The sequence below is a fragment of the Panthera pardus genome, unplaced genomic scaffold (assembly GCF_024362965.1).
Source record: "Panthera pardus isolate Hobbes unplaced genomic scaffold, ASM2436296v1 HiC_scaffold_16, whole genome shotgun sequence".
Taxonomy (NCBI): Eukaryota; Metazoa; Chordata; class Mammalia; order Carnivora; family Felidae; genus Panthera; species Panthera pardus.
This window is the reverse complement of record NW_026526721.1, coordinates 151,635,193-151,647,650: the sequence shown is the minus strand read 5'-3', so window position 1 is coordinate 151,647,650 and position 12,458 is coordinate 151,635,193. Positions and strand designations below refer to the sequence as shown.

The following is a 12,458-nucleotide window of genomic DNA, read 5'->3' as shown; positions in this document are numbered from 1 at the left end:
AAAGATCCCTTATATAATTTAGTGCGGTGTTAGATCAATACACTGCTGGCTCCTTCCTACAAATAAGAGTCTAGGTCAGGCCTCGTGAATCTCTGAAATATCTTGCAGAAAAACAAAGCCTAGCTCAAGTAACTTGCATCATTGAGTGAGAGCTTCCAGAAAAGCAGTCTACCGACGGGCATGCACGACTGAGCCCAAGTCCATCTGGAGTCCAGTTCAGCCCCAGGATTCGAGACTTGGGATCCCCTGCAGAATCTGTACGCACGTGGCAAGGCCACAAGTCACATAAATGAAATAGCCGTGCCCTTTCTGGATCACAGGGGACCTGGTGGGTGCTGGGAGCCCCTGTGAGCTTGGGGTGCCGTACTGTAGGGCCAGAAATCCAGGCTTGTGCTAATCCCAAACCAGGGCCTACAGCCTCTTGAAAGCTGTTTCCAGGCCCTGAAGGTGAAAGGTACCCCTGAGCCTGTGGGTGCCCAGTATAGTTCTGGCTGGAGCCCACTCCCCCCCCAACCCCACCCCCACATCTCTGCTTCCCACCATGCCCCTCTTATTTCATTGTCATGCTACTCTCTTAATGTGTGCAGCTTTGGTCTTTTGAGTTTTTACTAAGCAATAATTCAAGCTCATAGTTGTAAAAAATACTGTAAGAATAAAGCAGAAAGAAGAAAAAATCTCCCAACATGGTCCTAATCCCTGAAATAATCACTTTTAATATTTGTTATGTATCCTTCCAGAAATTTTCTAAATAAACACAACCATATTGACACAAATGAGAATTTGGCAAGGTATTTTTTTGCTTTAAACAATATACTTTGAACATCTTTCCAAATATCGGTGCATAGTGATCTGCCTCATTGTTTTACTCGTCCTTGATGGCGTTTATTTTGTTTCTACTTCTCAACTATTACTAATACTTCTCTTGGGAATATTCCTGTGCATGTATGTTTATGGACTTGAGTTATAGTATCTGTTGTGATCAGGATATAACTTACATCTTGGGTAGATTAAAGCCAAATTGTCCTCTGAAAGCCTGACTTACATTCCCACCAGGAGTGTGTGGGATTGCCCATTCCCTTATCAGAAATGACAGTAATCAAATATTTAATTTTTGCTGATCTGTGAGCAAAGAATAGTGTATCGATTCATTGCTTTGATTTGCATTTCTTTATGAATGAGTATGAACATCTTTTCACGGGTTTATTGTCCATATGTCTTTCTGCCTCCCTGTTCATTCCTTTTAGAGTTTATACTGTTATCTTTTTAATTTCAAGGAAATTAGGACTTCCCCCCCAATTTATGGTGTATCTTTTGGCCTTGTTTATAATCATTTTGGCCACAAAGAAGTTTAATTTTATACAGGCGAATGTTTTAATCTTATCCCTTATGGCTCCTGGTTTTTTATGTCACACTTAGATCTCCCCACTCTATGACTGTGACCCATATTTTCTCCTAGCGTTTTAATGGTTTTATCTCTACACTTAAATCTGTGATCCATCTGGAATTCACGTTGGTGTAAGGCGTTAAGTAGTGATCCGGCTTTATTGCCTTTTCCGAGTGGCAAGTCACACGTCCCGACGCTATTTATTGATTAATCCATCTTTTGTACACCTGTTGAAAATGACATTTTTATCTGGACTTGATGTTACAACATTCCACTTAATAACGTTTGTTGCCCAGCCGTCAGCTGGGATTTGGGGCCCTCCACACATCTTATTGGAAGCCTCGTGGGCTATCCAATAATAAAAGTCAGGTAGTAAAGGATAAGGGAAAGAAGCAGAGGGCCAGCTTTAGAATCCCCTGAAGTTTGGGTGGCCTTGGCTGAAGGTGAGAGTTCAAGTGCTTTGGCCCCAGCAAGGAATGCGGAATGTGACTGGGGCTGTGACCCGATTCCTCCCATTGTTGCTCTTGGAGGAATCTCACTCTCGATGCTCACGGTGCAAGGTTGACAGCGTAGCTGAGTCACGACGGTGCGAGAGGAGAATAGGAGGAGAAATGAGTTTTCTAGCAATTACATTTCTGCTCTGTGTGCCTAAGCCTGTTAGTAAACAGTAGTATACTTTTTTCCCACCGAACCTTATGGAGAACCTATCGGCAGAACAACGATTGTGATTAAAAATGGTCTAGAGTTTCCTTCGCCTCCTCCCGCAGAAGCCCTGAGACCTCTGCCCTCAGCTCTGAGGCTTGGGGAGCACAGTGCGCAGACTGTGGGCCTGGGACTCTTATGTGCAGAAACCCCAATCTAGTGTGCCAAGAACGTTTCCGCCTCTAAGACCTGTGAGGGTAAGTGGGATGGGTGCCCCGGGAACCTGAGAGTTAACTATTCATGGCTGCCAGTTCACTACCGAGGTTGGAAAATTCCAGATCTTCTCCCAGGAAGAGAACTGGAATGAATGCCCTTCCTAAATCTTAGAGGGCAAACCAAGGTTCCTCCCCCCCCCCCGCCCCCCCCCCCCATTTTTGCTCCCTACCCTCACCCTCTCCGTCCCCCTGGCAGTGTCCTCCGTGTACTTTGGAGCAAGACTTGGTTTGTATGAAAAGGCTCTTCTTGATGTAACCGGTGTCTCTCTTGTTCTCCAGTTTTTTGATGGCCTGGGAGAAAATTTGCCCCAGGACGTTTTTAGTTAATAATTCAAGCATCACCTGAACAGATCAATTGAAGTAACAAAGCACTATTGCAATTATATAGTGTCCTTGCGTGTGCCAAGGACACAGCTGTCCAGAAGAATTTTTACCAGTGGTCCGAGGAATTTGCATTAATCTAAAGCCAAGCTCTCAGAGAAGCTGTGTGTGTTTAGGAAGCGGGGCTGAGGGTTCACGGAACCCTCCTTACCCATTGTCCCCAGCCCCGCCTTGTTCTCTGCAGCACAAATGCTAAATCAGTAGCTTACTTATGAGGAGTCTCACCCTTCTCCCTCTTCTCTCTCTTCTCCCTCTTCTCTCTCTTCCAGTAGTACCTGAGGTCTTTTCTGTCCTGTTAACTCAGAGAGTGCTTGCAAAGTGTGGGTTAAATATGCTCAGAAAGTAATTTTTATTCTCAGGTCCGGAAAATAACTGAGCCGCTTTTGGCAGATCTTTGACGTTTTCAGATCTGCTAGGGACGGAATCATTTCCATCCCTAGAGCCTTATTTCCCAGGCGAGCAATTACATAAAGTTTAAATGTTGTTTTAGTATATAAATGCATAGAGACTGGACAGACATGCACCGAACTGAAAAGAGGGGCACCCGGGAGAGGAATGGGGAGCAGGGAAAAGGAAATAGTTGTCTCTTGCATGCCTGTATTCTTTACAATGAGAATGTGTTTTTATTACATAATCGTGTGATAAGAAATTAAATTTTATTCTGGTCACAAGCATGCCTTCTGCTATGGCCCAAACAACAGAAATAGCTCAAACCCTCTTTATTATGTTCACTTACAGAGCTCACCATATTCTGCCTTTTTAAAACACTGAATACAAAACTTCTTCTTGCGAGTTTATTGTAATGTTTCTAGCACCCTGCTTGCTTGCTGATTTATAGTGAAAGACAGAATCCTTTTTAGGACCCTGAATCCCATGTCCCATGTCCAAGGTGCATCTCCTCCCGGTGCTACTGGGAGTACTGGGGAGGGAATACTGCTTGGTGAACTTTAATTAGAGCCAAGGGAGTTGGGAGGACGTGAAGGCTTCTTCTTCTAGATGATGTTGGACAGGAGGAAACACCCACTGGAGAGAGCCCCTATCGAATTAGAGTCACCACTCAGCCCTAGACCAGTTGATCATCACGCTTGCAGATTTACCTACCCGGTTGACTTCCTGTGTTCCGTTCACTACGGAACCAGCTAAAGTCCAAAATTAACCCTGGATCTTGACTAATATTCACTGTAACCTCCCGTCTCCCCTCCTCCAAAAAAGGAGATAATCCATTCAAAAGGGAATACTTCTTGATTTCATTTTTTTCTTGTTTTGGGGTTTGTTTTGATAAGCTAAATTTTCTGTTCTTCAGTGGCTAGGGACACAGTTTTTTTGTGTGTGTTTTGTTTTGCATTAAATGTTGAACAGAGTTTGACCTTCTTCCAGGAGAGAAAATTAGCTAGTTAACATTGGGTACGGAATATGCCACAAAGTAAACTGAAGTACTTGGAATCACTTCTAGAATGAGGCAAAACCCAAAGAAATAAAACTCTAAATCACGAATGACTTTGGCTGCCGATATCCAGCAGCTTATTAACTCTTTACAACCTCTTTACCACAAGATTAGAGTCAGCTACTACAAAGACATAAATAGGTTTTCTGATCCACAAACACCATGTGGATTAAAGTATAACCTCCAGAGACTGAGGATCCAAGGGGTAAGTGCTACCTTCACTCAGTACTGCAGTGGGGTGGACACAAGTCAGGGCCCTGTACCTGGACCACTTTTATTTCTGTTTTCTATTATTGGAAGTCCGTTTGGATTGTGCTTTGCTCGTGGATCCATAGGTCCTCTTCAAGTTTCTGAAAATTGTGGTCGTTAAAACAAACCAGCAAAAAACCACTGCGGTTCCAGTATAGCTGTAAAATGTACTTCTATACCACAGGGAACTTCAGACAAAAACGATCCCCAGGAAATGGGCCCGCGTAGTTAGAATAGCTAATATAATGGAGTATTTATTTTGTGTAGCCCATTTTAATAATAACTAGCCACCATGTATATACCAGGCAGAACACTGGGCATTTTACCACAGTTACAGCTGAGAGCAACAGCCTTCCATGGCAGGTAGTACTATCCCAATTTACAGCCAAGAAGAGACAGATCTGATACTCACACCCTGACTTGTCTGGTTCCAAAACTGAGGCCCTCCAATAGCCATTCAGATGACGGCACATTATTTATTAAAACTTCAGTTGTAAACTACATAGTCCTACTGTTTTTAATAACATCCCATGATGTGCTTAATCAGGCATTTACATGTCTGATCTCATTTATAACCTCGCTGACAACATGATACGGCGATAAGGGGATTGATTGGTTGGTACGTCTTCTACATAAAGGTAATAATACTGATTTTTTTTTTTTCACTTTAGCCACCAGCTAAATACCTCCTTCCAGAGGCGACGGTGCTTGACTATGGAAAGAAATGTGTGGTCATTGATTTAGATGAAACATTGGTGCACAGTTCATTTAAGGTAAATCAACATAAAAAGCAATCCATAACCTTTGTGATTTTGGTCACGGTGTATCGGAAAAGGAAAAATAGAAAGGATGACATCACTGTTCATGAAGAAATCCCAGTAATAGTTGCTTATTACCTCCGGTGAACATTAACTCGAGGAGTTGAATACTACCTGCTTAGTTTGGTGGGAAATGCTGGGCTGCCGGTGTCACTGAGACCCCATTCTCACCTATGAGGTTTGAGTTTCCCAACCCTCCAACCCCTGCAGAAATACTTCTCGGATGGCAAAAGGCCGTCAATGTGCCAGCGCCCCAGGACACCACCGTGTGTTTGTGAAGGTAGCTAGAGTGCTGTATGTCTTATTGGAAGGGACAGGGGAGGCACTGTTAAAACTGTCAAGCAACCTGCTGTCTTGGGAGTTTCCCCAGACCAATTTTTGAAAGATGTCCAACTCTGAAGACGACTTCCAGAGTTACGGCCTCCGAGCAGATTCAGCCATTTGTTTCGAGCTTTTTCGTGACAGGAGGTAGCTGGGCTTTTTTTTTTTTTTTTTTTTTTACAAGCTTCATAGCTGAATGAGGATCCGTCCACCGTATGACTTCCCTCCTGAAGGGGGCGGGGCTGCAGCGATGTCACAGGGAGCATCAGACAGTCTCGTCTCGTGTCTGCCTCGTTGCTCACTCCATCCCCTCCCTGCCAGAATGGCAGCACAAGTTATGAATTACCAAAGGGCCTCCGTGGGGAAATGGCTGTGGCTACGCTATTCAGAAATGACTTTATGAACCATCTCTCCATTTTTTTAAATGAGACAGGTTTTTTAAAAGAGGCAAATGAGGGGCGCCTGGGTGGCTCAGTCGGTCAGGCGACCGACTTCGGCTCGGGTCATGATCTCGCGGTTTGTGGGTTCGAGCCCCGCGTCGGGCTCTGTGCTGACAGCTCAGGGCCTGGGGCCTGCTTAGGATTCTGTGTCTCCCCCTCTCTCTGCCCCTCCCCTGCTCACACTCTGTGTCTCTCTGTCTCTTGATAATAAATTTAAAAAAATTTTTTTAAAGAGGCAGATGGCATGGCACCTGGATAGCTCAGTAGGCTAAGCGTCTGACTTCAGCTCAGGTCACGATCTCCCGGTTTGTGAGTTCGAGCCCCACGTCAGGCTCTGTGCTGAGAGCTCAGAGCCTAGAGCCTGCTTCAGATTCTGTGTCTCCCTCTCTCTGCCCCTCCCCTGCTTGTACTCTGTCACTCTCTCTCTCAAAAATAAATAAACATCAAAAAAAAATTTTTTTTAAGGAGGCAAATGATGAGGGGTGCCTGGGTGGCTCAGTCAGTTAAGCATACAACTCTTGGTCTCAGCTCATGTCTTGATTTTAGGGTTGTGAGTTCAGGCCCAGTGTAAAGCCTACTGAAAGAGAGAGAGAGAGAGAGAGAGAGAGAGAGAGAGAGAGAGAGAGAGAGAGAGAAAGAAAGAAAGAAAGAAAGAAAGAAAGAAAGAAAGAAAGAAAGAGAGGAAAGGAAGAAGGAAGGAAGGAAGGAAGGAAGGAAGGAAGGAAGGAAGGAAGGAAGGAAGGAAGAAAAAAAGAAGGAAGAAAGAGAGAAAGAGAGAGAGAGAAAGAAAGAAGAAAGAAAGAAAGAAAGAAAGAAAAGAAAGAAAGGGAAAGAAAGAAAGGAGGGAGGAAGGGAGAGAGAGAGGAGGGAGGGAGGGAGAGAGAGAGAAAGAAGGAAGAAAAAGAAAGAAAGAAAGAAAAAGAAAAGAGTGAGGGAGGGAGAGAGAAAGAGAAAGAAAGAAGGGAGGGAGAGAGAGAGAGAGAAAAAAAGAAAGAAAGAAAGAAAGAAAGAAAGAAAGAAAGAAAGAAAGAAAGAAAGGGAAAGAAGAGGGAGGGAGAGAGAGAAAGAAAGAAAGAGAAAGAAAAGAAGGGAGGAAGGAAGGAAGGAAGGAAGGAAGATGGATAGATAGAGGCAAATGATGAAAAAGCTTAAAAATAGGGTATCTGTGTGTTGGAAGGAAGAAGTAGGGTCCTGGTCCTATTTTTCTCGGGGTACTTCTGGAGATGAGCTGCTCCACTATCACTGGCCAGTTTGATCCCATTCCTCCTTGTACCCCAACCCGTGACACCCCTTACTTTGCGGAGAGATATGAAGGCACCCTCCATGGTTGGGAGGCGTGGGGGGTGTCTCACGTGAACCAGTCATTCCTTGACCATTGCAGGGGACGTTGGAAGAGCCATCAAATTTGCCTGAAGAACTTTCTGTCAGAAACATCCTTCCTTATGCCTGCTTCTCACTAAACAGAAGCCTTCCTTGATAGGACAAGGCCAGGCGGTTGTCTGTGAGTCCTTTGGGAGAGTAGAGAAGGTAACACACGTACTCTAGCAGTGAGACAGGCCACTGGGGCCTGGAGGTACCACCTCATTCCCCAGCACCCTGAGGGCCCTTCCAGGATTGGTCCCTGGTTGCCATGACCTTATGTCCCAGCTCAGCTCTGAACAGCACTGGAAGCCTTTTCTCCCCTGTGGGCAAGTTGCTCAGGACTTTTCAAAGGCCTCTGAAGGAAAGCCCTTTGGAGCAGGGGTTATTTGCCATTTCAGCCTGGACAGCTTCATCCCAGGCTCTGGGAGTGTGGGCAATGCTGACCAGACTGCCCGAAGCTATGGAGGGTTCCTGACTCCAAAGGCAGGACCTTAACAGCCCCTGCTGTCTCCAAGGCCTGCTCAAAGAGCATTATACAGAAGCTGATGTGAACAGCGTCTCTTCATTTCTTCCCTCCCTGGCTTGCCTATATTTGCAAGCAGAATATCCTTTATTGTAGGGGCGGGGGTGGGGGGGGGCGCTATTCAAATATACTTAACATACAGAGTTATATTAGTTTCAGGTACACGACACAGTGATTCAACAATTCTATACGTTTCTCAGTGCTCATCAAGATACATGTACTCTTTCTTTTTCATCACAAAGGAGATTTTTTTATTTGTCACCATTAAATGTCTGAATTTTAAACAGATTCTTACAGGCTCTTACCCATCAGCTCATTCAACGTTACCACCGGTCTCATCCCCAGTAACTTTTCCAGAACTACCACCTTCAAACCATGAAGCTTCATGAGCTTTTCCAATTCAAACCTGGGCTTCTTCGGCATTTTTACTTTTCTTTTCTTTTTTTTTTTTTAATTTTTTTAATATTTAGTTTTGAGAGAGAGAGAGTGCGAACAAGGGAGGGGTTGCAGAGAGAGGGAGATACAGAATCGGAAGCAGTCTCCGGGCTCCGAGCTGTCAGCGCAGAGCCCGACTCGGGGCCCGAATTCACAAACCTGAGATCATGACCCGAGCTGAAGTCAGACACTTAACCGACTGAGCCACCCAGGTGCCCCAGCATTTTTAGTTTTCTAATGAAGACATCACGGGGTGGATAAATAGACTGACAAGCCTTTTCTGTGTCTTTTCCGATGCTGTCCGTAATCAATTTATTGACCAGTTCTTTCAAGTCATTTGCACCTCTCGGGTCATGATTTCCACCATCTTTTTCTGAACTCAGCGGACCTATTGGTGCTGAGTGTAAGAGATCTTCTGAATCTGATTGTTGCTTTTTTTTTTTTTTAATAGCAAAGCCAACACAAAACAGACAAAGCAAGTAACCATCAGTAGTCTTGACATCAATATGAGTTTCAATCATAGTCTGCCGTTTTTTGACCATGGAGCACACTTTGTCACGGGAAAGATCCATGCCATGGGTGTTAGGCAGTTTTTGCCCTGAACATCCTCAGTCATTAGGTTGGATTTTCTAAATGCAACTTCATCCTTCCACAGATGAGCAGGGCTCACTTCAAAAACACGACCCTTGAGGCCATCAGATGCAGTTTTGGTTCCTTGAGTCCTCGTGACTACTGTTTTTCCAGGATTTCTTATATTAAATGTAGCGGGTGCTTTCACATCCTACCAATCTTTCTTAGAAAGTGGTTCGACCACTTTCTTCATGGCTGCCTTTTTGCCACCTTTCACAAGGTGCTTATTCTTGCCCACTGCCATGGCGCTGCTCAGGGAGCCAAAGGCCAGGTATGTGTGCTCTGAATCTCCTTGATCTATTTCACCCATCCTTCCACCCACCTTCCCTCTGGCAACTGCCTTTATTGTACAGTTTTTAATGTTCTGGGGCATTTCAGAGGCCTTGGAGAATCTGAAAGCTGTGACCTCTCTTGAGATCATACAACTGTAAACCTACAACTGTTTCACACAGAGGCTCTTAGACCCAGGCTAAGAACCATGGCTTGGCATGGCCTCCTTTACATAGCACGTAAGAAGAAACCGAGGCTGAGGCTTGATTTGAGCTGGGGAATGGTTGTTCTCTTTTAATATACTCTATGGAATATGATTTTGCAATCTAATAATGCCTTGTTAGAGTTTCTTCCTTCATGATTTTGTATTTTGTTGTGGAATTATAAAATACTGAACTCATCCTTGGCCTTCCAACCGCAAGAGTGAATAAACTGTAATCTTAAGCTTCAGGTACTCTATTGAGTGCTTAGCAATGGTTCTGTGTTCTAGTATTTTCTGTTTACTTAGCAAAGAACATTGCATGTGTGTACGATGATGGGCTTAATAAAAGCAGACCCCAGTTCAGATTCTGACCAGAGACTCTGCCCTGCACACCCCTGTCCGCACCCCTGCCCGATAGCCACCGCACACCTGCTGTCTCCTCCTATTTGTCCCAGGGGTTTGTGTTCTGAGTCTCTTGGGCCTGTTCATTGGAGTAGTTGCTACCTCATTTGTGGGCTTCCATTTAGAACTTCATGTTAAACCTGGTATTGATTCACACGAGGACTGCCGAAATAATCATGTTTGCATTTTAAGTATCATTAGTATTGTCAAAGAGTTACTTTAAATAGGCTTAAGTTTGTGGCTGTGCTGGGTATTGTGTTACTTAGAACAGAGCAATCCAGGGTGGGCCGGCTCTCCCCACTGCCCAGGGCAGGAGACGGTGCCAGGCAAGGCGGAAATCACTGCTGCTCAGGACCAGATGGAGCCATGGGCACACATCAGACCCATTACCGCAGCTGTGGAAGAGAGGAGAAACGAAGGTCCAGAGGGAAAGGAGCCGAGGCCGTGGCCTGTGGCCTCTGATTTCACCTCACGTCTGTGGCCCTGCTTTGTGTCCTGTGCTCAGCATCTCCTGCCCAGCAGCCCATCACAGGGCAGCTTACATCCGTGGGTCCAATACAAATCAGTTTCCCCCCCAAGTCGCAAGTCCTCTGGGACCACTGGGCTCTCACCTCCTCCCCCTGGTGGCCAGTACTGGTTCCACACCATGTGGCAGGGCTCTAGGCGAGAACTGGAGTTTCTGAGGAGCCCCATTCTCTGGCCAGGCTGCCCTACCTTTGTTGTTTAGGCCAGGGAGATGATACAGAGGTTGGACCGAGATGCTGAAAGTTTAACGATATTCAGAACAGAAAAAAATGTGCTTTCCTGCTTGTGCTTATTTTAAGGAATCAAAGCATACTTCAACATCCTTCACCTAAAACTTTTTTCCAGGGACAGCTGGGTGGCTGTCGGTTAAGTGTCCAACTTCGGTTCAGGTCATGATCTCACGGGTCTTGGGTTCAAGCCCCACGTTGGGCTCTGTGCTGACAGCTCAGAGCCTGAAGCCTGCTTCAAATTCTGTGTCTCCCTCTCTCTGCTCCTCTCCCGCTCATGCCTGCTTGCTCGCTCGCTCTCTGCCTCTCTCAAAAATAAATAAACATTAAAAAAAATATGTTTAGCTGTTTTTTCCAATAATAAAAACATTGGTCCAGGCAAACCTTATTCTTTCTAAAGTTTCCAATTTTATTTTGTTCTTTCGGATATATTAATTATAATTTCTTTTCTCTCTAGCCCATTAGTAATGCTGATTTTATTGTTCCGGTTGAAATCGATGGAACTATACATCAGGTAAGAAATCAAAGCTGAATCGGAGCTGCAATTAGCATTTTTTGGTAATTACGTTTCCCATGAACTTAATTCTAAATTCCCATTTCATCAACACTTTTATTACTGACTCAAAAGGGAGCAAGCTTTGTAAAATAAATACAGTGATTTCCTGCTTTCTTTTTTTCACCGATGCATTTACTTTATAGTGAGTGTATAAGGGAAACTCTAATCCATTTGTAGATAGTAGATGTGGTTGCAAGTTGGAATAGTTCTTTGATTTGATTCAGACTTTTAGAAGTTTCCATATCCCCCACTGGCCTAGCTTGATGGTCTAATTAACTTCCTCATGTAATGGCTTTCGGCTACTCTCCTAGCAGGCAGAAGGAAAATGCCGCAAGTACCCACTTATGGTGGGATGTTGGGAAGAGATGTCAATTTCCAATACCTGCCACTCCAGACTGATCTTGTCACTCCTACATCATGTTCTCCAGCGGATCTTTCGCAAAAATCCCAACCAAAAGGATGTGTGTTTTTGGATCAGGAGACAACTTTGAATAAAGATGCCCTAGTTAATTGGCACGCATCTTTGTTCTGGTGGTTTTTTCCCCCTTATCTGCATGAAGCTTCTCCAGGAATAGCTTCATTTATGAACGTACTGGAACACTGTGGGAAAACTCCTAGCCTTGGAAGTTGAGGAGTAGGGGCGATTTGTAAGGTTTTCCACGGGGATGGTGTGACCCTCTTCTTGTCGGCCCAGGGTCTGAAAGGGAGAGTCTCTGGCCTGATTGTGTTTATATCTCAGGAAGGAAAATCTCTCTTGGTGCTTGAGCCATAACAGGATGTCTTTCCTTAACAACACCAGTAGTTTCCTTGGCCCTTGAGGACAGGGTGTCAGAGTTGATGTCTTGGAAATCAGCTGGTCCGACCGTGTCGTTGTCCAGATGGGGAAACTGAGGCTCGGCCAGAGAAAGGGTTGGTTCAAGGTCACATCATGGAAAGAATTAAAATGAGACTTCCAGTCTTTTGCCTCCTGGCCCATGGCTCTTTTCCTGTTACCCTGGTCCCTTCCCTTCCCAGGCAGGAGGTCTTGCCAGGAAGCTGGCCCTTGGAAAGGCAGCTTTATTGCCAGTGTCTCCACATGTCATGCTTTTAAAAGCCAGCAGGGAGCCGAAAGACAGGCACTTGGGCATTTAACATTTGCAAAAGCATCAACTGAATTAACTCAGCATCTGAGAAGCAGTTAAGGCTTCATTTAGTACCTTGGCTTCTGCTACAAAATAACGAGACAAAGGAGAGGCTGCCCGCTGGCATGGCAGGAATTAGGAGAGAAATTAATCCTTCCTTCTTACCTTGCAACTGTGAGCATGACCCTCAGGGCCTGACCTGCGACGGCCAGCCCACTCTCAAAGGAGCCACCCCGGCTCCCCCAGCCTCC

At 45.0% G+C, this 12,458-nt stretch overlaps 1 protein-coding gene and 1 pseudogene across 6 annotated transcripts in view; one reads left to right on the top strand and one right to left on the bottom strand.

Moving 5' to 3' along the window:
• CTDSPL (CTD small phosphatase like) overlaps nucleotides 1-12,458 on the top strand; it is a 121,710-nt gene that overhangs the window by 95,863 nt on the left and 13,389 nt on the right. For 5 of the 6 annotated variants that reach the window (XM_053904009.1, XM_053904008.1, XM_053904012.1 and 2 more), the window contains 2 exons: nucleotides 5,047-5,148; nucleotides 10,988-11,044. In XM_053904009.1, the coding sequence (XP_053759984.1) occupies nucleotides 5,047-5,148; nucleotides 10,988-11,044 (159 nt within the window). Of the gene's footprint in view, nucleotides 1-5,046; nucleotides 5,149-5,698; nucleotides 6,539-10,987; nucleotides 11,045-12,458 lie in introns of those variants that run through there. The other variant, XR_008422647.1, reaches the window with a different exon arrangement.
• LOC128777306 (40S ribosomal protein S3a-like) lies at nucleotides 5,813-9,148 on the bottom strand (annotated as a pseudogene).